The 23,615-nt window shown below is 38.4% G+C and overlaps 1 protein-coding gene across 4 annotated transcripts; it reads left to right on the top strand.

Annotated features, from left to right (window-relative positions):
- The first annotated feature begins 1,615 nt into the window (after window positions 1–1,615).
- hcfc1a (host cell factor C1a) lies at window positions 1,616–23,275 on the top strand. Of its 4 annotated transcripts, none has more exons than XM_067432140.1 (28): window positions 1,616–1,920; window positions 3,056–3,257; window positions 5,042–5,190; window positions 5,682–5,842; window positions 5,927–6,135; window positions 6,241–6,325; window positions 6,418–6,524; window positions 8,365–8,544; window positions 8,685–9,023; window positions 9,118–9,269; window positions 9,366–9,560; window positions 9,755–9,973; window positions 10,069–10,173; window positions 10,356–10,569; window positions 11,105–11,247; window positions 11,340–11,472; window positions 11,611–11,807; window positions 12,005–13,073; window positions 13,398–13,525; window positions 16,077–16,409; window positions 17,482–17,713; window positions 17,815–18,078; window positions 18,530–18,633; window positions 18,720–18,857; window positions 18,960–19,145; window positions 20,867–21,164; window positions 21,264–21,327; window positions 21,702–23,275. In XM_067432140.1, the coding sequence occupies exons 1-28, from the start codon at window positions 1,852–1,854 to the stop codon at window positions 21,739–21,741; spliced, it is 5,715 nt and encodes a 1,904-aa protein (XP_067288241.1). In that variant the 5' UTR covers window positions 1,616–1,851; the 3' UTR covers window positions 21,742–23,275. The 4 variants fall into 4 exon arrangements, with proteins under 4 accessions (XP_067288241.1, XP_067288242.1, XP_067288243.1 ...); XM_067432141.1 differs by having other exon boundaries at window positions 1,762–1,920; window positions 3,053–3,257; XM_067432142.1 differs by lacking the exon at window positions 1,616–1,920 and adding an exon at window positions 1,984–2,135 and having other exon boundaries at window positions 3,053–3,257.
- Window positions 23,276–23,615: the final 340 nt, after the last annotated feature.

The following is a 23,615-nucleotide window of genomic DNA, read 5'->3' as shown; positions in this document are numbered from 1 at the left end:
AGCAGATTTGTACAGAGGTATAATGTATACTTTCAATTTGAGCTTTTTACTGACCTTTTGATGGATCATTGGTGTAAAGGTGCAGATTTAGATGCGTCGGATTCCCACTGCCACCTGTAGGAAAGATAAAAACCCAAATCTCAGTTATGCAAAATTTTCCTCCCATACAGCAATACAATTACAAGAGAAAATTTTGAAAAATAATAGTAACATCACATGTGTCTCCTAGTTTCAGAAGATATATCAATTGTCACAAACTAGATTTGACTGCACTTTCTATAATCATCTTTGCATGCCTGCAAAGCTGTGCCAGATATATTTATTTTTCTATATTTTTTATTTATTTCAGTGAATAAATGTTCCAGGGAAACGTTAATAATGAAGAGGCTAACATTTTGAAAAAGCGATAGTTACATTTAGTGTGATAGGTACTCTTGTTATAATGATAGACCAGGTGCATTGCAGAAAGAGAGATGTTACACTGCCATCTAGCTTGGAAGACAGCAAGAATTAGAGAGTGAAAACGTATTGACTTTGAAGATCAAGATAAATAGTACTTAATTTGTCTTCCAGGACACATGTAAGTATCTTCTATTGCTTCTGAAGGGCAGTACTAATTGAATCAAATGCATATTTATACAAAATAAGAAACATTTGGATATCTTCATCCTGTCCAAAATGCATTGTGTTTCCTTCTGGAGTATCAGTGAATGTTTGAACCTTTTTTAATAGCTAGTTGAGTTTAAGTCCCTGATTTGACCTCAGTGTGAAAAGATGGATCTCAAAATCATATGCACTGCCGGAGAGGGTTCTAATATGCAAAAGATGCTGGAAAACTGAAGAGTTTGCAGGACCTGGAGGATTTTTCTAAAGAACATTTGGCAGTTAAACTGCTCATGACGAACAAGGGACTCATGAACAACCATCACAAAGCAAAAAACAGCCGTGGATCATCCAGGGAACGACACACAGTATTGAGAATCAATGGTCTATACAATTTTGAACAGGTCATTTCAATAAAATCAGGGGGATGAAATTTGTTTTTGTTTTTTTGTCTTGTGGACTAAACTTTTTTAAAATGTAAAATATTTTATGAATTTATAAGATTCCTTCATCTTATTTATTTTGTATAGGCCTACAACTTCTGGTTTGCAACACAGTTTGAAGAATGGCATGTGCATGGGTTTTGCACAAGTTTCAGAATTTGTACGATTTATAAAAAACAAAGTTTGCATTTTAGGGAGATTGAAAAATAGGTTCTATGTAGGCCATAAAGCGAGGTAGGGTAGCCTATTAGCATGAAGAGAGGTAGCCTATTAGCATGAAGTTTAATTCCAAGCAGGAGGAATTCATCACTAGAAGAATTCCACTAAGGGAGCGTAACTTCAAGAAAATAGAAGTCCTGTGTTTGTTTATTAATTCGTGGTTAACTTGTAAATTCTCTTTTTCTTTGAGCGTAATAATAATACTTTATTCATACATATTTGTGGATTGCACGAAACTGCGACAGAAGAGAAAAATCTAACAATAAACTTCGACTTAGGTCGCCATCTTTAGTGTGGGACAATAAGCCCTAAATATATAAAGCGTAAATAACTGTTTTTTCTATCTCGATGGGTTTTAGTTAATCTCAGGTACATACCTGTACGGTATAATAATTATAAAATTATCGCTAAAGGAGTGCATGGTTGTATTTCTAAACTGTAAGTGAGTGTTTCACAAAGAGCTCTAGTTAAGGACGTGGTGATTCCGCCATTTTTGTTTCGGGTGGCTGCAGGAGCGGCTGTACATTGTCAAGAACATGGCGGCTTCCAGGGAGGCATGAGAGTGGATACTTCTTAACAAATTTGGATGAACCTGGACTATCATCTCAAAAACAGACCAACAAAAGATATCCCTGGATATTGCAACACGAATCTCGTACGTATGATGGATGGCGAAGAAAGTGCATTAAGTCGAAATGTGTATTTTTGGACAGCGAACATAAACTTAGCCGCCATTTTTCTTGTGGGAGCTGCTAGTGGGCTGATTTAACGACAAGATGGCTGCTTACACCGGGGCGGCATGAAATAAATAAAAATCATCAATCGACAGTTTTCGCTCCGAGGAGACTTGAGCAAACGCATTTTCTCATAGTATGTATTGGGATATGTTTGCGCTTACGTATTTATTTGTGGCTCTTTTGGTAAAACGTAACTAGATGGCTGTTTTTGTTGCGCTGCTGGTAACCGCATTCAGCTGCATGATTTAATGCACGCGCATAAGTCTTGCTTAAATGCTCAGTCCGCTTGAAAATTGCAGCACTCGGTCGATTCTCTGAATCTGCACGGCATTGGAGTAAAATCGCACGTTAAAATCTATTATTGTTGCTATTTTGAGTGGCTGACAAGATGGCGACTCCCAGAGAGGCATGAAAATAGCCTTCTGCAGCAAATGGGGACTGAGTTTCGAGTAGTCTCTGAATTTGTATCTTTGTTTAATGTGGCGGCGTTTCTCTGAATTGTATTTTGGAAAATACCACTTCTGCTGGTCGTGTAGAGTTTTGTTTGAATATGCTACTCCACTAACTGAAATTTATTGTTTTTAATTTGCCGCGCCGCCATTTTTCAGCCTGGCGGAGGCTTGTTTCAAGATGGCGACTTCCATGGGTTGATACTCTTTCTGCACCAGGGACATTTAACTGGATAATGTAGTTTTGTGGTGTGACTTTTAAACTAGAACTTTGTGCGATTTGGTTTTCTGTATGTCAAATTAACAATGCTCATGTTGCTGCGCGCATTCTTTTACACTAGTTGACCGGCTTTTAGTCAGTCTGCAAGCGCCAAAATGGCGGCATTTCTGAATTAATCAAACTTCTGAATAACACACACTGTTTATACTTTAATTGTACCACTATGATGTTGTAACAATGCGTGTATATATGCAGAAAGTGGTTGATGTAGTATATACCGGGGTCTTATGTGCAATCTTTGCGTAGATATCGTTGACTTAAGCTTGCATAACGGATACACTTGTGGCTAAGAATCGCTGAAGTGTGTTTCGTATATTTCAGTAGAAGGACATGACGTCCCCCGGTTCAGTTGTGCATGCAACCACCGGAGCTCCACTGCAGCCGCGATGGAAGCGGGTTCTGGGGTGGTCCGGACCGGTACCTCGACCGAGACACGGACACAGAGCCGTAGCCATCAAAGAGCTGATGGTCGTTTTCGGTGGAGGAAACGAAGGAATCGTTGATGAGTTGCACGTTTATAATACTGGTAAGTAAAATGTTTGTGTGCTCTGTGTATTGCTTAACTATGTAACAGTTATTTTACCTTGGTCACACTTCCGTTTTCATCATCTTGTTTCTAACGCGAAATGATGAAGAACCGACGTAGCCTGAAGTGACACTTGTCATGTCTGCTTCACGGAGAAAACTAATTTTGCTTGTATTTAAGTAACGTTACATGAAACATTAAGTGTGTCGCGTCTTATCTGCAGGTAGACTTTTGTGTTGTGTAAAAAGGCGCCAGAAAACAAAAATGGACGTTGACCGCTGTCGCGTCACGCGCACGCCCCCTCCTGCACGTGCACCAGTGCGCTTTCTGTTATCTTTCTCCGAGCACTATGGCTGTTTAGCCCACAATGACACACTAGCGATAAAATTAAACTGGAGTAGACGATACATTGCATTAAGTGTAGTTGGTTCATTCCAGAAAGTGTATATCATATTGATTAAAAAAAAATGAAATTATAAAATGCATTTTATAAATTAACTTTTCATATTATGGGTTAGTGAAAGAACACTTGGTTTCCAGAATGCTCTTATTTACCATAGTCTTCCTAATGAAGACAAAAAACATTTCTTTGTGACTCTTTGTACTGTAATTCAGTACATTTCTTGTCATTCAATTTTCAATGTGCAGTCTCACTAGAAAGCAAGTAACGAGATATAATGTCACACTCTTGTGTTGCCTTTTTGAAAACTTGAGTACAGCATAAAAAATAATAATAAATACACTATGTACTTCACTTTCCTGCATGCTACAATGCTTTTAAAGTTACCTGCATCTTTAAAGTTGTCACATGAATGACTTTATTCCTAAATGCATGTTATAGATCTTATTGGCATCGATCCATCTGTGCATACATTTCATTTTTTTAAATATGTTTTGACCTTCTAATGTTTAATGATAATGTTCCTACAATGTTTTATATATATATATATATATATATATATATATATATATATATATATATATATATATATATATATATATATATATATATATATATATATATATATATATATATATATATATATATAATCCATTTCATTCGGATGTACCTCACAATACCAGAAAAAGATCTGCTGCTACTTCAGTTATGTCTGTTTTCTTTTAATTCAGCTAAGAGATAATTGCATGATGTATAGCTCTTTTATTGGTTATGTCTTCACGTGCTCGAATTTGCAGGTTGCCATTTCCCAAATTTGAACTTGAACCACCCCATTTATCTGAGTTTTGTCTTGCTCTCCATTTTATTTTGATAGTTAAAAATTGTTTGAATTTTTAACATGCTTTTTATTGACCTCCAGATAAGCCTGGGTCTAAACTACAAGAGAGCTTTATTGCAAGTTGTCTACACCTAATCACTGAGACCTAGACTTGGAAACCCAGCCTGATCTACCGGCAATTTTATTTTGCCCTGCAACTCATTCTGGAAACCTGTGCAATAATTTTGACTGCGTCTGTTACACTTTTGAGGGAACCAATCACAGATTGGCTTATCCATCTGGCATGCTATTGGTGGGTTTAACACGATTACAGATAGAGAACCAATGGGTTGTTGACTGTTGATCACGCCTCTTGTGGTCTTATTGGTTGAAGAACTATCCAATTGTGTAAAGTCATTTGAATAATGCTCGTTGATCACACCTCTTGTGTAGTAGAAAATACAGAGCAGACTCCCCAGACCAATGTTCAATCTTAAATTGAGCATGGTCTGGTGATAGCCAGACAAACTGAGAAATTGTCTGAACAATGAAATTTTTCTTTTTCAGCAACAAACCAGTGGTTCATACCAGCTGTTCGTGGAGACATTCCTCCAGGCTGTGCGGCTTATGGTTTTGTATGTGATGGTACGCGACTTTTAGTGTTTGGTGGAATGGTGGAATATGGAAAGTACAGCAATGACCTTTATGAGTTACAGGTAAGGAAAGATTTCTGTAATATCTGTGACTAAAGGCTGGAATACACTACATGACTTTTGCTCAGGTTGCCCTGCCCTTTAGTTGCCGAAAGATCTGCTAATTTTGGGTTGACAGATTTCACAGAAAATCGCAAAGTATATGATGGGCACAAACTTTTTTTTTTTTTTCAAACTTTTTTTTTAGCTTCAGACTATGATTCCATCCTATCTCTGATAGCTATATATATATTTATTTGTCATGCATCTTACAGCAATGAAGATGCATGTATCTGCTTTTTGGTTTGTTTGGAATGGCTTAAAAGTCTGTTAGTGTGCAATTCTCATTAGTTTAGTGTATGATGCCCAGGTTTTCCTCTTGAACTGTATACAAAAAACCTTGTTTTAAAATTTGTTAAGATTTGAAGTCATGTTGTATATTCAAGCCATTATTGACTGTTGTTGACTGTCAGTACACAGATTTGAAATAATCTCACTATGGTTATGATTATCAGGCAAGCAGGTGGGAATGGAAAAAATTGAAACCAAAAGCCCCTAAAAATGGAGCCCCACCATGTCCTCGTCTGGGCCACAGTTTTTCTCTTGTGGGCAACAAGTGCTATCTTTTTGGGGGGCTTGCAAATGACAGCGAAGACCCCAAGAACAACATTCCCAGGTATTTCTACCATATAATAATGTGGTTCATAAATAAATATATTTATATTATTTAGTTCATAGACTCACTTATGTGTGCTTCCAGATATTTGAATGACCTTTATACCCTCGAACTGCGTCCGGGCTCCAATGTTGTGGGCTGGGATATACCGGTCACATATGGAGTACTGCCACCTCCGAGAGAGAGCCACACTGCTGTAATTTATACTGAAAAAACTACTAAGAAGTCCCGTCTTGTTATATACGGTGGAATGAGTGGTTGTCGTTTGGGAGATCTTTGGACATTAGATATTGGTATGAAGATTACACCTTTTTTGCTTTGGTGTTTGCCACAACATGTTCATTAATTCAATCAATCAGTTGGGTTGAGCAATAATTAGGCCATTCTTTGCTCTTCAGATACGCTGACCTGGAACAAGCCTGCAATAAGTGGCACTGCTCCCCTCCCCCGTAGCCTTCACTCAGCCACCACTATTACAAACAAGTGAGTTTCAGTGTAATGTATAATTTCTGCACCACATTCCTAAATGTTCCCTACACAATGGCATTACTGATCATTAATCCCTTTATCTGTAGAATGTATGTTTTCGGTGGCTGGGTTCCTCTGGTGATGGATGATGTGAAGGTGGCCACACATGAGAAGGAATGGAAGTGTACAAACACACTGGCCTGCCTGAACTTGGGTATGTTTTTGCTATTAAGTTCATGTAGTGTTTAAAATGAAAGCAAATTATGATTTTGATTAGCAAAAAAGGACAAGCTGATATAATGCACTAACATTTTTGTTGCTTAAATTATAGTAAAAAGTGTAATATTGTAAAATTACAATTTAAAATTTGCTGTGTAATTTATTTTGAAATGTTATTTATTTATTTTGTCAAAGATGAATTTTCAGCAGCTTGAAAGTTGAACTGGTGCTCTGCTTAATATTTTTGTGGAAATATGATACCTTTTTTTTAGGATTCTTTACATAGAGTTCAGAACCTTTTAAAAAATAAAAATCTTTTTTTACATTATAATTTACTTTCAATGTTCACTGTACACACCGGGACTAATCGCGCATGCGCTTATTGCCAGCGGTTTTTGGAGCGCCTTGAGTGTTCACGATTCGCGTGAATGTCCAAATTCAGTAGATGGCACTCCCGTTACACAAGGTGGTGCTGCGGCACCTTGTGCTTCTGTCACTCGCTAGTCATACAGAAGAAGATGAGACTGGTTTTGGCAAGCACATAAGTACTTTCACACACTTTTTGCTTACTGGTAAAGCAGCATTAGCAGCTTCTTCTTCTTCTTTGTCTACTCACTACTTTGTCATATCAGTGGGTGCTCTGCATAACTGAGCCAAGTCGTGTTTTACTGTAACTTCAGCACTTCCAGGCACGTGAACAAAAGCGCCAATCTCATTGGTCGTCTAGTTTTTAACTTCCATTTACAAAAAAAACAAACCCAAGAAAAAGTTTATTACACTTTTATGCCTGGCGTTTTGTGTCGGTGTGCACACTCAAATTGGCGCCCTTTGTTTAATGATTTAATTTAATGGTTTGAAGATCGTCCTGATGTGAACTGGATTTTATTCATCCTTGCTGAATAGAAGTTTGAATTAAAAATTTAAGCATTTATCCATTTTTGACTTTTCAGTTCAAGTTAAATCCATTTTTAGCCCATTTTACCTGTAAAAAAAAACCTGCTTAATAATTATGCACACTTGAATATAAGGTGTCTTTCACTTCCAACCTTCCTTAACAATTATATTTTACTAATAAAGTATTAAATAAAAAATGAATAGTAGTTAAGATTAATGTGGTTTGGAATTGTTAAAATGTGCTTGGGAAAATATATTTTCAACTTGCATAATTATGCACACACTGTATATACATTTGTGTATATGTATGCATGCATGCTTTAAAAAAAAAAAAAAAAAAATTCAATTATTCACAAGTATTATATTCAACAGGATTTTTCTTGCTATTGAATATGGTTCTGGTATTAAAATTGGCATTGAGGATTGAGATATTTCACTGACAAGTGTTATCTACAGAAAGTTTGGTGTCATGACAGTCCCATCTGTGAAATGTTAGGACATGGCAGAGGAGAACTGGCACCCCGACTGAGCCTGGTTTCGCCCAAGGTTTATTTTTCTCCATTATGCCACCTGATGGAGTTTTGGTTCCTTTCCACTGTTGCCTTTGGCTTGCTCAGTTGGGGACACAAAAATTTCAACTAAATATCCAAATGCATTTTTACAAAACTAAATGAACTATATCAACTAAATTACTGATCTGCTCACCATGTCCCTATATGATAATTGAAATGAGCTAGATGGCCACCGTTTTCTTCAGAGGGCTGTGCGGCCAAAGCAAATTCTATTAACACTATGAAGCTGCTATAAAACCATTGGCATTGTAAAAGCGCTATATAAATAAAGTTGATTTGACTTGATTATTGTACTGAGCTCATTCAGCTTTTAAAAAATATCATGCCATATACTTTTAAATTAAAAAAATTGCTTCATTTTCCATGTAGATTCCTTGTCATGGGAGACTGTTTTGATGGACACTTTGGAGGACAACATACCACGTGCACGAGCAGGACATTGCACTGTTGCTATTAACAACAGACTTTATGTCTGGAGTGGACGTGATGGGTACCGCAAAGCTTGGAACAATCAGGTGTGCTGCAAAGACCTGTGGTACCTGGAGACAGGTGAGTACAACACATAGGTTTTGTAAAAAATATCCAAATGCATAAAAGGTTGTATTTGGAGTAGTATTTTTTGCATAAGCTAAATGTATTAAATCATGTTTTTGACATTACACTTTTTTTTTTCTTTTTTTTTTTTGCAGAGCGACCTAATCCTCCTTCACGGGTACAGCTCGTCCGGGCCAACACAAATTCTTTAGAGGTTAGCTGGGGAGCTGTATCTACAGCAGACATGTACCTGCTTCAGCTTCAGAAATATGATATCCCAACAGCCACTGCTGCCACATCACCAGCCCTCAATGCAGCTCCCTCCCTCCCTGGAAACTCGCCTAAGAGTCCAGCACCCGCTGCAGCTGCTCCGTCTGCTCAGAGTCTGCCGCATAGTGGCATCACCCTCGTGCCCCAGGCCGCTTCCCCCACAGCCTCAGTCTTACCCACCACACCCGCAAGTCCTCTGGCTGCCTCAACGGCGCGTGGTCCAGGTACCGATTTGTTAATAGTTGAGCAATAAAAGCATTTTTTTTTCTTAGTATTTGTATTCAAATATAATTTAATTACTTTTATTTTATATTTAAGCTATTCTGAAAGTTGCAGCCCCTCAGTCAGGCACCGGGGCATCGATTGTCACTGTGCGCCAAGCCAGCCAGGCTGGAAAATCCCCAGTCACTGTGACTTCACTTCCTGCAGGTGTTCGCATGGTAGTGCCACCACAGACCACTCAAGGAACGGTATGATGTGAAAAAGTAAAGCTGGAGTCTATAAAACTGTTTATGCCTCATACATTTTTTTTTAAAAATTCAAATATGTACCCCCCTTTTTTTCAGGCCATTGGCAGCAGCCCGCAGATGAGTGGAATGGCAGCTTTGGCTGCAGCTGCTGCAGCCACACAGAAAATCCCTCCGTCCCCCGGAGCCACTGTTCTCAATGTGCCGGCTGGGGCCACAATTGTCAAAACGATGGCTGTGACACCTGGGTCCACAACTCTCCCCACCACAGTTAAAGTGGCATCGCCTGTCATGGTAATTATATAAAGATTGTAACTTACTGCATCCCAATTTGTCGTCTTACACTATGCCCTAAAAGTATGTACTGTGAAGAGTTTTTACCGACCCCACATTTTTGAAAGGTAGCATAGCCTCGCAACAGCTCACATTGCTTGTCTGCAGTCATATCAGCCAGCCTTTCTCTCATGACACAATTTTTGTTGTTGTAGGTAAGCAACCCTGCCACTCGCATGCTTAAAACCGCTGCTGCACAGGTGGGCACTCCTACAGTGTCCAGTCCCAATACAGGTGCTCGGCCCATCATCACGGTCCACAAGTCTGGCACAGTTACTGTAGCCCAGCAGGCACAGGTTGTGACTACTATGGTGGGTGGAGTCACCAAGACCATCACTCTTGTCAAGAGCCCACTTTCCATGGGAGGAAACCTGGTACAGTATATTTTAAATTCAGGCATGTGGGAAAAAAAATGGTAAAAGCATTGAAATGACATTGTATTATTATTTGTTTTTTCTTCTCCTTTTAGATCTCCAACTTGGGCAAGATGGTGTCGATGGTACAGACCAAACCAGTTCAGACATCTGCCGTGACTGGACAGGCCACCTCCAACCCACTGACTCAGATTATACAGGTATTGTTAATCCATAAGTATAACTAGTTTTAAGTTTCTCGGACACTCATTATTATAATTTGGAACCATCACTTTTGTCAAGATCCCACTTTCCATGGGAGGAAACCTGGTAAAGTATATTTTAAATTCAGGCATTATTATAATTTGGAATAATACATTTTTACATCATTTTCATTATATAGACAAAGGGTCCCCTTCCACCTGGCACCATTCTGAAGCTGGTAACATCTGCAGATGGAAAACCAACCACCATAATTACCACCAGTCAAGCTGGTGGCACAGGAAACAAGCCCACTATCTTGGGCATCAGTGGCATGTCCCCCACTACCACCAAACCGGGCACCACCACTATCATTAAAACAATCCCCATGTCTGCTCTACAGCAAGGAGCTGCAGGTAAAGAAACAAGCCATTTTTGTCAAGGAAATGCCATCAAGAAATGTAATTTTTGTGTTTTGTCTACTTTTCTCTGTTACTTCTAGTAATATAATAATACTAATAAATTGTTGTTTTATTCATATTTAACTGTCAATAAATCATCATTAATGTTAACATCTATAATAGTAATAATTATATTAGTTTTAATACGTATATATATTTGTTTAATTTATACATGTATTATTAAATGTATATAATAATAGCAATAATTATTACTGTTCACAACTAAAATAATAATAATTAGTTGCAGTAGTGGTGATAATAATAGATTTATATAGTTTGTTTAATTTTTAATAATGTCAATAATAGTAATATTCATTACCTACAATAATAATTATCAGTGGTAGTAGTAAAAATATATAGTTTTAATTTGTGAATTGAATATTATTTTATTAAATAAAATTCTTAATTAACAACATTATTATTGTTAATAATAATAATTGTAGAATAATAATTAAAAAGTCACTTAATGACTGTCTGTTTTCTGTTGTAGGCGTGACTAGTAGTACCGGAATGAAGAGCCCCATTACCATCTACACAACGAAGGTGATGACATCTGGCACAGGAACTCCTGGCAAATTCATTACAGCAATGCCTAAGATTGGTGGTGCAGGAGGCCAGCAAGGCCTAACACAGGTATTGGGGTCAAAATATCTGGTGGAAATCTGATGTTATTGAAACGCTTCAAGGTCCGTTTTCTTAACTGTGTTGGGTTTTTCTCTCCTAAGGTTGTTCTGAAGGGAGCCCCTGGTCAGCCTGGAACCATCCTTCGCACTGTGCCGATGGGAGGAGTGCGTCTCATGTCTCCAGTATCTGGGGTCAAGCCAACTGTAACCACACTGGTTGTCAAGGGAACAACTGGTAAGGATGTCAACTTGTTAATCAAAAGTTAATGTTCCTTGTTTAAAGACTTCATACTTCTCTGCCAAGTGTAATTCAGCAACTGCTATTATAAATGATTAAAGTATTTTCTCTCTCTGTATCTGTCCTCTTTCCAAGGTGTAACAACTCTTGGTACGGTCACAGGAACCGTTTCCACCAGCTTAGCTGGAGGAAGCTTAGCCAGTGCCAATGCCACCCTGGCAACCCCCATCACCACTCTGGGTACCATTGCCACCCTCTCCAACCAGGTCATTAATGCTACTGCTGTGTCAGCTGCTCAGACCAACCTAACCACTGTCACCTCCAACATGCAGGTAAGAACCAGATTATCTTTTCTGATTAGATTTTTATTTGTATATAATTCTTTCTAAGTACTAAAACATTTTGTGTGTCAAGTTATAGTTTGTTTTACACAATAGTTAAATTGAGTAAAACACAAATGTTTAAACCATTAAATTCACTGAAAATATAAATCTGTAGTCACTCATTTTGTGTCCAACTTTCTTAATAGCCCACTCAGGTGACTCTTATAACTACACCCAGTGGTGTGGAGGCTCAGCCTGGCCAAGATCTGCCCGTTTCCATTCTGGCCTCTCCCACGTCTGAGCAGCCCACCTCTACTGAGTCTGGTGCAGGTGACGCTTCTGGCAGTGTTACTGTAGTGTGCTCCAACCCCCCCTGTGAGACTCATGAGACGGGTACCACCAACACAGCTACCACAGCAAAGGCAAACATGGGCAGTGGACCAGCTGGCACAGTACAGAGAGTGTGCTCCAACCCACCATGTGAAACGCATGAAACGGGTACAACAAACACTGCTACCACAGCATCTGCCAACATGGGCACTGTTCAGAGGGTCTGCTCTAACCCACCATGTGAGACCCACGAAACAGGCACCACCAACACAGCAACTACAGCATCTTCAAGTATGGGCACTGCTCCTGCTGGGATGGTGCAAAGGGTCTGCTCAAACCCACCCTGTGAGACCCATGAGACAGGCACCACAAACACGGCCACCACGGCTTCATCTAACATGGGTGGAAATCAAACAGGAACGATGCAAAGGGTCTGCTCAAACCCACCTTGTGAAACACACGAGACAGGCACCACAAACACGGCCACTACGGCTTCATCTAACATGGGTGGAAATCAAACAGGAACGGTGCAAAGGGTCTGCTCAAATCCACCTTGTGAAACCCACGAGACGGGCACCACAAACACGGCCACCACTGCTTCATCTAACATGGGTGGAAATCAAACAGGAACGGTGCAAAGGGTCTGCTCAAATCCACCTTGTGAAACCCATGAGACAGGCACCACAAACACGGCCACCACTGCTTCATCTAACATGGGTGGAAATCAAACAGGAACGGTGCAAAGGGTCTGCTCAAATCCACCTTGTGAAACCCATGAGACCGGCACCACAAACACGGCCACCACTGCTTCATCTAACATGGGCGGAAACCAAACCGGAGAGGTGCAGAGAGTTTGCTCAAATCCACCTTGTGAGACCCATGAGACGGGTACAACCAACACCGCAACCACTGCCACATGCAGTATGGAGACAGATGAGGGAACAGGTACTTCAGATTTCAGAAAGATTCATCTTCAGTTTTCACACAAACTCTTTATACATCTGTTCGAAAGTTTTGGTTGAGTTTGTAGTGCTCATCAAGGCTGCATTTAATAAAAAATGCAATAAAACTGTAATATATATTGTAAAACGTATAAAAATACTATAAAGAAAATTGGAGCACTACATATGAAACAGTATTATTTAACTGGTTAAATTTAAATGTGCTGTGGGAAAACTTAACTGGTTTTCATTTTCTTGTTTCTTCCCATTTGTACCTTTTGTGTGTTTTTAAAGGTTTATGATAACTATATATTTTTTGTGCATTTAGCCCAGCAGAGTGGTGAAGCATCAGAATCTACCACCAGCACAGAGGGCCTGCCGTCCACTGCGGCGCCCCAGAACAGAGCCATTACCACAGTCACACAGGCCACGCCTCTACCAGGACCAGCTGTTCCAGTGAGTTGAGATACAAACTATACTTAAATTTAACATTTTAAAATTTCTTATTTAAAGAAATCTAGTTTTTTGACCATGTCTAACGTATTCAAATGTAAAACCTATAAATAAGTACGCAGTTATGATCTGCAATACTTTAAACAACTTGACTATTATTTATTAAAGAGCCACACAGGCATTTTGTGGGTAATGGCTTTATAATTTATATTATTTTTCCGGCCACAAAATGACTAATTGGCCTCTATGCATTGGATTTCTCTATTTTAACCTATATCTCAGGGCTAAATACAAGAGCATAACATTACAATGTTGCATCTCCGTCACTCTCCATTTTAAAATGACACCGTAATAATCAATGCTGTACTGTTTACCAAAAATTGCTGCAAATACCTGTATAGTGAAGCTGTTGTCTATTCCAGTGTTTCCCAACCTTTTTTCAGTCATGGCACCCTTTGAAATTTTTCAAAATTCTGTGGCACCCCCTCGCATAAGTTACGCTAGAGGTGTAATAGTGCGGATTGCTCACTGTTCACTTTGTATCACGGTTTTAGGTTCACGTTTCAGTACAGTTCGGTATTTGCTATGTTCAGGGGAAAAAGGACTACTGTCAAATGAAAATAAAGAAAATAAGAACAAATAACTTAAATACAAGCAGCAGCACAAATAAATACTATTGAGCAAAGATAAGAATAAAATAAACAATGCTTCAGGTTTTTCAGATAGGTCTAACATTAGTTTTTAGGTAGAGAAATTGAAATAAAGTAATCAAATGTAAAATAACTGCATATTTAACTGTTTAAATTAAAAAATGAATCCTTATTAAACTTACAAAAGCTATTCAATCAAGAGCAGTGAGGGATGTCTTAATTTTGTTTGACATTAAACAGACAGCAGTAAAGGCTACTGCCCCTTTAAGACCCAAGGATAGTCGTCGTATTTTCTGTATAAAGTTCACTTAAGACATATTCAGAGTAGGCTATGACATTTTGACATACTTTTTGTGTGAGTTTATCCGTTCCAGCACAGGATGTGAAAGATAACTCAATATTCGCGCGCTTTGAGACGTGCGCGCTTTGGGACAAGTGCACAGAGACAGATCTTCTCATTCGCGTCTTCTGGCTACACGGGGGTGATGACGGTGAAAATGACTGGTCATATTCGGACATACGGCAGCACTCTCATGCATTGAACACAGTTTACAAAGAGAGACCGTTTTGCCCACGTTTTTTTACCCTTACCACGAATTGTGATTATGCCTTTAAAGATGTAGCAATTTTATGTAATTCAATCATGTTCAAAGTCAGAACTTGGCGCTGTTGCACGGTCTACATACTTGTAGCTTTAGAGCAGTTTGCAGTCAGTGAATACTCTGTTGCTGAATTATGAAGAATACTTGTTATTGTAATACTCTTATTATTGGAAGTAAAAATTATCGGTAGTATATATTTACAAACAAAAAGCTGTGACACTGAGTTTGATCATTCTGACATCTGCTGTCAAGAGTTTGAGCTGATCACATAGCACTGTTTATTCATGCCATAAGATATCAAACTGTGTGTACAGAGTTCTCACGGGTCCTGTACACACAAAAAGGCAAAATCCGGAAAGTTTGTGAATTTGAAAAAAAAAAAATTCAAAGCCCTGGAAAGATTTTGAAAATAAACATGCATAGATAGTTAGTTAGTTTTCCAGAGAAAAAAAAAATCCCTATTATTCTCTCTGTTCCACTAATGTGTTATTTCAGCAATGCATTTACGCATTACGTTAAGTGTTTCCCACATGAGGTACTTTGTTGTATGCTGCCATGACATTTACAAAACTACACAAAACTACTACGATGGTGTCACAATGTTTTCAGTGCTTCCAAATGTAAAGTCAATAAATGTCAATAAATGTTCAGTTCCGCCTCTTACCATAATGGGGAGATGCAAGTGCTGAATGCTCGCTCTTCTCCACGTGGGAGAGCAACAAGACCACGCCCCCTATTTTGGTTCTAGTGACGTCATTCATGCCAGGAAGTGCAGGGGTGTAGTCCAAACCGGCCGTTCGCTGTGGGCTTTGAAAGGGAACTTCTGTTAAATAAAATATTTTGCTTGGCATTGAACTTTGAGCTTTATTGTTTTACAGGTATTATTTATGCTCTAACAGCAACATTTCACACTAACTAAAGTTTGAAAGATGGAATCGCGAAGAACGGGACCTTTTAAAACTCTTTACATTTGATTTTAATGAAAACGCATCCCAGAGAACGGTCTACTCGGTAACCGTGGGTCAATTACCTCTAGGTTCATTTTCACTAGAGTTGTCCTTTAACTAAAATTAAATTGAACTCTTAAGTCTTAAAATTAATTTTTTAAATACCCTAAATTTACTGGATGAAAACATATTGAATGAGAGAAATTGTAGGATCAGACTTTTTTATTTTTATTTGTATCCATTGGGAACTGATGCATACAATTATTGAGCTGACTTAAATGTTGGATTGACGGTGGTAGGAGGAGAGGGTTGAAAAGAGAGAGGGATTAACACATTTTCTGTCCTTCTCTTGCAGTCTATTTCTTCCATCACGGATTCATCCTCAGAGGCAGGAGCTGAGCCGGTCGTTATGGAAAGTTCGGAGGCAGAGTCCTTGCAGACAGAAGGCCAGGCTGAAGCGGAGGCAGTTGCAATGCAGGCAGAGTTCCAGGAAGAGGCAGGGGCAGTAGCCATGCCCAGTGACTTCCAAGCGGAGGCAGTGGCCTTGCCCAGTGATTTCCAGGGAGAAGCTGTGGCGGTAGCTATGCAGGCAGAGAGCCAGGCAGAGGCAGAGGCAGTGCCCATGGAGCATGACGCTTCTAGTATGGCAGAGGGAGAAACTGCTCAGGAGCAGCTACCAACAGCAGAGGTATAGTCAATTGCAGTCTAGCTGTACAATTTCCAGTTATTATTGTAAATTAAGATTAAGACTAATGCATACACCTTATAACAGTTAGTTTTCTAATGTGTAAAGACAAATAATCTAACCCTTTAAATATTAATTTCTTATCGAGACTTAAAGGTGGGGTAAGTGCTTTCTGGTAACCATTGTTGTTATTTCAAATCACCAAAACAAACACGGCCCTACCCCCAAAAGGGTCTCGGCCCTATTTTAGCTCCGCCCCACACATACGTAACCCAGGCAACGACTGTGGCAAAATCTGCGTGTTACAGATTGAATATTCAATGAAAAAGTCACCCCTTCCATCACAAAAATACAAACCGTTCTCATAAACAACTCAATAGAACACGAGCACAAAAGTCCAGCTAATGAACATATTACAGTTATGATCTGATAATGGTCCTATGGATTATGAAAAGAGGAAACAAACGTATATTAGGAGTATAGTATCTTGTCACCGGATACATTTTGTGAGCTGATGCGTGAAACAGACAGTGAGGAGATTTAGATGCTCCATACGGTGTGGAAATGAATGGGTCTTTATCATCACTGAAGTGAGCGACAATACGATCTAGGGATGGCTCTGCCACAATTTGTGCTTCAGTACGGTACCACAATCGAATACCGAAGTACCAATCCTATTGGCACAACCCTATTGGAATGATTTCTGAAGGATTATGTGAGACTGAAGATTGTGAGTAATGATACTGAATATTCAACTTTACCATGACAAAAATGCATAACATTATTTTAAATTGTAAAAAAATATATTATTACTCTATTTTGATCAAAATTATACACCTACAGTGAAATAATCTTTCAAAACCATTAAAATCTTTCCACCCATTTCAACAGTAGTTTTTTTGTTTTGAAATTAGTACTTTAACAATTGTTTAAAAACAAAACATTTATTTAATAAGTTAAACCCTTTTATATTTACAGTATTATGCAATACAAGTTTTAGGTGTCATCCAAATGGATGTAAAGCTCAGCCTTTTTTTTTTATATATATATATTGTTGTTTTTGCATTTTTGTTAGATGGAGGGTGTAGAGGCAGAGGCAGCATCAGCATCACAGGCTGAGGCACTGACCTTGCCACCAGAACTAATGTCAGATGGACAGCCCACAACACTGATGGTGACTGGTCTGACCCCAGAGGAGCTGGCTGTTACGGCAGCCGCAGAGGCAGCAGCCCAGGCTGCAGCAACGGAGGAGGCCCAGGCCCTCGCCATCCAGGCTGTACTACAAGCAGCACAACAGGCTGTTATGAGTGAGTCATTATCATTTATCCACAAAATCCCAAATTATGTCCTACATGTTCAAATTCAGTCTAAACTCACAGTAAGCATTTGTTTCCTTGTTCTCACTCAGGTTCGGATGCCGGAGGAGAAGACCAGCATACCCACACCATACCCATCGTTTTGACCCAGCAGGAACTAGCGGCTTTGGTTCATCAGCAACAGCAGCTGCAGGCAGCCCAGCAACAAGCCGCTGCTCTGGCCGCACTGCCCACAGAGGGCTTGGCTCCGGCTGACAGCCTAAATGATCCTTCCTCGGAAAGCAATGGACACAATGAGATGGCTGCCGCTGCCACAAGTACAGTAGTCGGGCTGCTGCCTCGCATCAGAGCAGAGAGTATGTGACGTTTCATTTTACTCTTCAATAGTATTGACTTGTTATTCGTTTTGAACCTATTATTATAGTTGATAAACTATAATAACAGTAAATATGGAATAAATTAACACTTTAAAATAAGGTCCCATTATTTTATAAAAGTATTGTTTGTTGTTGGTTGTCAGTTGGTTCATTAAATATTAACAAATATCTTTTTTTATAAACTATAAAATATTAAATTAACATTCAAGATAAACAATTAAGATCAACATTAAGTGCTTTAGAAGGATCTCATTGTTAGTGCATGTTAGCTAATGCTGTTAACTAATGCTTATGAAATACAAGTGTTTCCTTGCAAAAATTCTGAAGTCTAAATGTGATCATTTTATCTTAAGCTAGGTTTTATTAAAACAAAATGTCAGAATAATATTTGTAAATGTGTCGTTTTTAATTCTGTTTATTCCCTTTGTAGCTTTGGCTCCATCCAGCACATTAGCACCTGTAGTGGTTACCAGTCCAGCTAAGATGCAGGCAGCTGCGGCTCTCACTGAAGTGGCCAATGGCATTGAGGCTGGGGTAAGTTTCATAATGGGTCATGATGATAAGCATTGAAATGCAAACTTCTTTTTTTTAATCATGTTTTCTGTTGTTTCTCCCCACAGAAACAAAATCCTCCCACTGTTACGGTCAAACCTCAAGTAAAGAAAGAAAACCAGTGGTTTGATGTTGGCATTGTCAAAGTGACCAATATGGTTGTAACACATTTCTACATGCCTGCAGATGACTCCGCTTATGTTGAGGTAAGCCACAATGAGAATTGTACTTAATACAATATTGTAAGATATCAGGACTGCTTATGTTTCAAATGTAATTATACTGACAGAACTTGTTCTATGTTGCAGGATGATTCAGGCACAATCCCTGACTACAGCCAGATGAAGAAGGTGGAGCTTCAGCCCGGGACTGCCTACAAGTTCCGTGTGGCGGGTATAAACACTTGTGGCCGTGGAGCCTTTTCTGAAATATCTGCTTTCAAGACTTGTTTACCGGGCTTCCCTGGGGCACCATGTGCCATAAAGATCAGCAAGGTACACCGCGCATCTTTTTATTACATCTCATTGCATGTGGTTTCAGGGTCAATAGAGCACCATCATTTTTGTTTTAAATTTGCATTGTGGCATACATTTTGTTTTTCAATGATTAATTTTGGCTGATTTTAAATTTTTCTAATAAGGAAAAGCTTTTACCTAAATATGGTGCGTGTCATGATTTACTTGAAATTCACGATTTGACTTGAATTTTAAATGTAGAATTATCAATACACCAAACTATGATTTAAAGGGATAGTTCACTCAAAAATGAAAAAGGGAAGTCAAAGGGGTCCATTAATTGTTTGGTTACCAATATAATTATTTTGTGAGGGTTTCAGTTTTGTTAACCCTAGCATTAAAATATGTAAATGTAAATGGTAACATTTAGTGCAATTTAGTAAATGGAAGAATACAATTTTTTCAGTAAACTATCATTTTAATTAAGAAACTTTTAGAAATCTAATAAATACTACATTAAATATTATTTCAATTTAATAAAGTATAACCTAATGTGTGTATATATATATATATATTTTAATCAATTACTGAACAACAAACAGTTTACACTACCATTCAAATGTTAGGGTTGTTAAAATTAATGTTTCAAAGAAGTGTCTTGTGCTTACTAAGGCCGGGGACACTGCAAGCGTGCCGTGAGCTTCTTGGCTGCGTGGCGTGTTCGTTTTTATTTCTGCTCCCATGTTAACCAGTTAGAGCTTGCACACTGCCTGCATCTCACGCGCGGTCAACGCGTGCATGCTTCAAATAGAAGAGACGCCTATTTTTCACGGGACACGCGAGCGTGTTGGAAGCGTTTCTAGGCAAAATAGAATAATGCAATTTTGACACAAATACATATTAATAAACAAGATTTTCATGTTTGAAAGTCTGTAGGTTAACATAAATGCAGATATAGGCCTAATTGTAATAATAAAAAACAACATAATTATCGATTTTGAAATATTAAACCTGTCAATACAGAACGAAATATTCTGTAGCCTATTTTGCCGTCAATACTATAGATATGTATGGCCAATAGGCTACTGCCGACGTTGTCTTTGCTGTATCAATAGGCAATATATTTATATTTAATATGAAGTATAGGGGTTCCCTGTACATTAATAGCAGCAGCAGCGCCGTGTCAGACACGCTTCTGGTGTGCAATGACAGAGAAAACACCAGGCAGCCTGACACGCAGCAGAAACGCCACGCTCACACCACGTTTGCAGTGTGGCTCTGGCCTAAGGCTTGATCTAAAATACAATAAAAACTGTAAAAAAATTGTAGCAATTCCAAACAGCAACAAAAAAACTATTTAAAATGACATTTTATTTAATCCTGTTATGGCAAAGTTGACTTTTCAGCATCATTACTCCAGTCCACAGTGTCCCATGATTCTTTAAAAAATCATTTTAATATGCTGGGAAACCGTGGATTCTTTAAAATATAAAAAGTTCTTTGACAGTTCAAATGAGTAATTTTACTGAAATATTTGGTGACATTTATAAATGTCTTTACTGTCACTTTTGTTAAAATTAATGCATCCTTAGTGGATTTTTTTATTTATTTCTTTGTATTAAAAATATTCATGCGTGGGGATATACTCTCATACTGCTCACAATTAATGCAGATCAACAGGATTTGTAATTGATGCAATTAGAAAATGAATCATTACACCCATATAAATGTGTACTTTCTTTACTTGTTTCTCTCCTCAGAGTCCAGACGGTGCCCACCTTACTTGGGAGCCTCCATCGATGACATCAGGAAAGATCACAGAATACTCAGTGTATTTGGCCATCCAGAGCAGCCAGACCACTGAGGCGAAACCCTCTGCCCCAGCCCAGCTTGCCTTTATGCGTGTGTACTGTGGGCCAAACCCCTCTTGCCTGGTTCAGTCCTCTAGCCTGTCCAATGCCCACATAGACTATACCACCAAACCAGCCATCATCTTCCGCATCGCCGCTCGCAACGAGAAAGGTTACGGCCCAGCTACACAAGTGCGATGGCTGCAAGGTACAGGTTTTCTTTGGTTTAGAAAAGGTTTCTGCTTTAGGCAGTGACAGTGGATTTCATTTAAAAAAATGTTTTTGTTTTTTACATTTCGCTTTGTAGAGTCTAACAAAGATGGCCTTTCTGCAAAGCCTGCCCCAAAAAGAGCTGTTTCTTCACCAGATACGTAAGTGTCCATGTCTCCAGTATCATAAGTGCATTTGATGAAATGACCAGTAAAACAGTAACATTGTGTGGGGGGGAATTATTTTAATATTTTTAAATATAACGATTCAGTTTTACTATCACAGCAATTTCAGATTAATAATACTTTAGAAATCATTCAAATATGTTGATTTGGTGCACAGGAAATTTCCCCTCCTGGAAAAATGGAAAAAAAATTGTATAACCTTTTTTTTACTCTCACCTTTAGATCAGTTTTAATGCATCCTTTCTCAATACAAATTAAAAATATATTTTTTAAAAACACTGACCTTAAAATTCAAAACAGTGGTTTGAGTATGAATGAGTATTAAAACGTACATGCACGTTTTATTGCAGAAAAGGGATTGGTCAGAAGAAAGCAAGAATGGATCAGTAAGCCCCTCTCTCCATTCGTCCTCCAAGACCAGGAAGACTTACACTACTCATAGCGCTCCATCTGGATTCGACACATCTTCAACTGTAACCATCCATTTCAACAGCAAAAAAATCAACAAGAACACAGTTTCTAGAGAGCTTTTTTTTCTTGTTAATAGTATGAATGGAGAAAAGCACATCGAGTATTTTTCAACATAGTTGGAGTGGGAGGGAAAAACTAATTTGCATTTTCCATTGTAGTCTTCCTTTCTCCCCCATTTCTTTCATGTATCTTTGCTTCAGTAAATTCAAACACCCGTTTTAAGATATTTGTAATGTTTGTTTTGTTGGTTGGGCTCAAATGAAGTTACACTCTTTTCTGGGATGGACTTCAGGGGAAAGTTTTAGTTCACGTTAAATATGTGGACTCGGCGGTAAGATTTCTGAATGGAGACGAGTGATGTCATTTTCATGTGAGGGGAACAAATGGGGAAAACAAACCAAGCACTTGTCCTCAGACAAGAGGGGATATTTTTCACTCGAATGGCTAAGTGAAATAAGATCTGCTTATGGATTCGTTCTGGACTCAAGTCTTCTGGTGAAGTCTGCACTTTTGCATCGAGCAGAAATAGAGGCAGAACTGCAGATAAAGAAATGGCCATGGAAGTACATTACCGGCAGGACAGAGACTTTGCTAAAACTGAGATTTGCCATACAAACAAAAAAATGAAAACGGAAAAGAAAAAAAAAACAGAAAAAACTCAAAACTTCCCAAAAAATTAGTGAATGATGATGGAGAATATCTTTTTGTGTAGTTTATTTTTGTATTTTAAAGCTTTTCTCCTGTGTGTATGTGTATGTCTTTTCTTTTTTTTTTAACTCACAACTTTTATTTTTTTGTTTTAAAAAATTGTTGGCCATCCACCTTTGGTTTAAGGATTTGTGGGATGAAGGGCTTTTGGAGGGCTGTGCTGTTGTCAAGTTTTTGAGACGTATTTGTGCTCAAGCCGAGTGGTTATGTGCTATAACTGAAAAGGATGTAAACATCTGAAGGGCTTTTATTTTGTTTACTGCAAATTTCTACGCTTGTGTCCACTCTGTGTTTGTGTATGCCAAACCTTGAGATGTAAAAATCTTAATTTTTTTTTTTATTCCTCCCCTTACCCAACCGCCATTATTAGTAAACATTCAGCTTTTTCCCTTTCTCTGAACTTTTTTTCACTTGTAGAATTTTCTCTGCCCTAGATTGTGAAGGAAATTGTCCATGTGAAGATGAATTTCTACTTTCCTTCCCCCACCCCACTCCCTTTATTATCTGAGAGGTATGCAAACTAAATGTTCAGTGTATACCTGTATGTCTCCATGTGGGTGAGGATGACCGTTCTCATTCTTGGTAAAAGCCAAGTTCGGATTTGACTGTAATATAGTTCATTCATACCGCAAGAAGTGAAGATGATATTCTGGCCTTTTATATATTTACCTGTACAACGTTTTTACATGTTGGTCATCTCCTGATTGCCTTTTTTGTCTTGACTTATAAAAGAAACCGAAATATATGAACTGTCTCCATGATTAATTATGACCCATTTCTTTTAGTTTCATGCAGCACATCATGGGAGTTCATACCACCCCCAGTGTCTTCCAAAATTGCGAATTCAAGTAGCTGTAGTTGATGAAACACTCTTCAGAAAGCTGAATATAAGACAATTAACTTGTTTGCATTTAACATGGAGATATTTCTTCTGAAATAAAGGAATAATATCCCAGCATAGTATTCATATGAAGAAGTTCAAGAGGTTTTATTTTCATAACCAATTTTTTCACGCATGCATCAAGAACTATTTTTTTTTTTCCCCAATAGAAATTGAAAATCTTTCAATTCTTATCTACTTAATC

Source organism: Pseudorasbora parva, chromosome 22 (assembly GCF_024679245.1).
Source record: "Pseudorasbora parva isolate DD20220531a chromosome 22, ASM2467924v1, whole genome shotgun sequence".
Taxonomy (NCBI): domain Eukaryota; kingdom Metazoa; phylum Chordata; class Actinopteri; order Cypriniformes; family Gobionidae; genus Pseudorasbora; species Pseudorasbora parva.
This window is presented reverse-complemented; position numbering and strand designations above follow the sequence as displayed.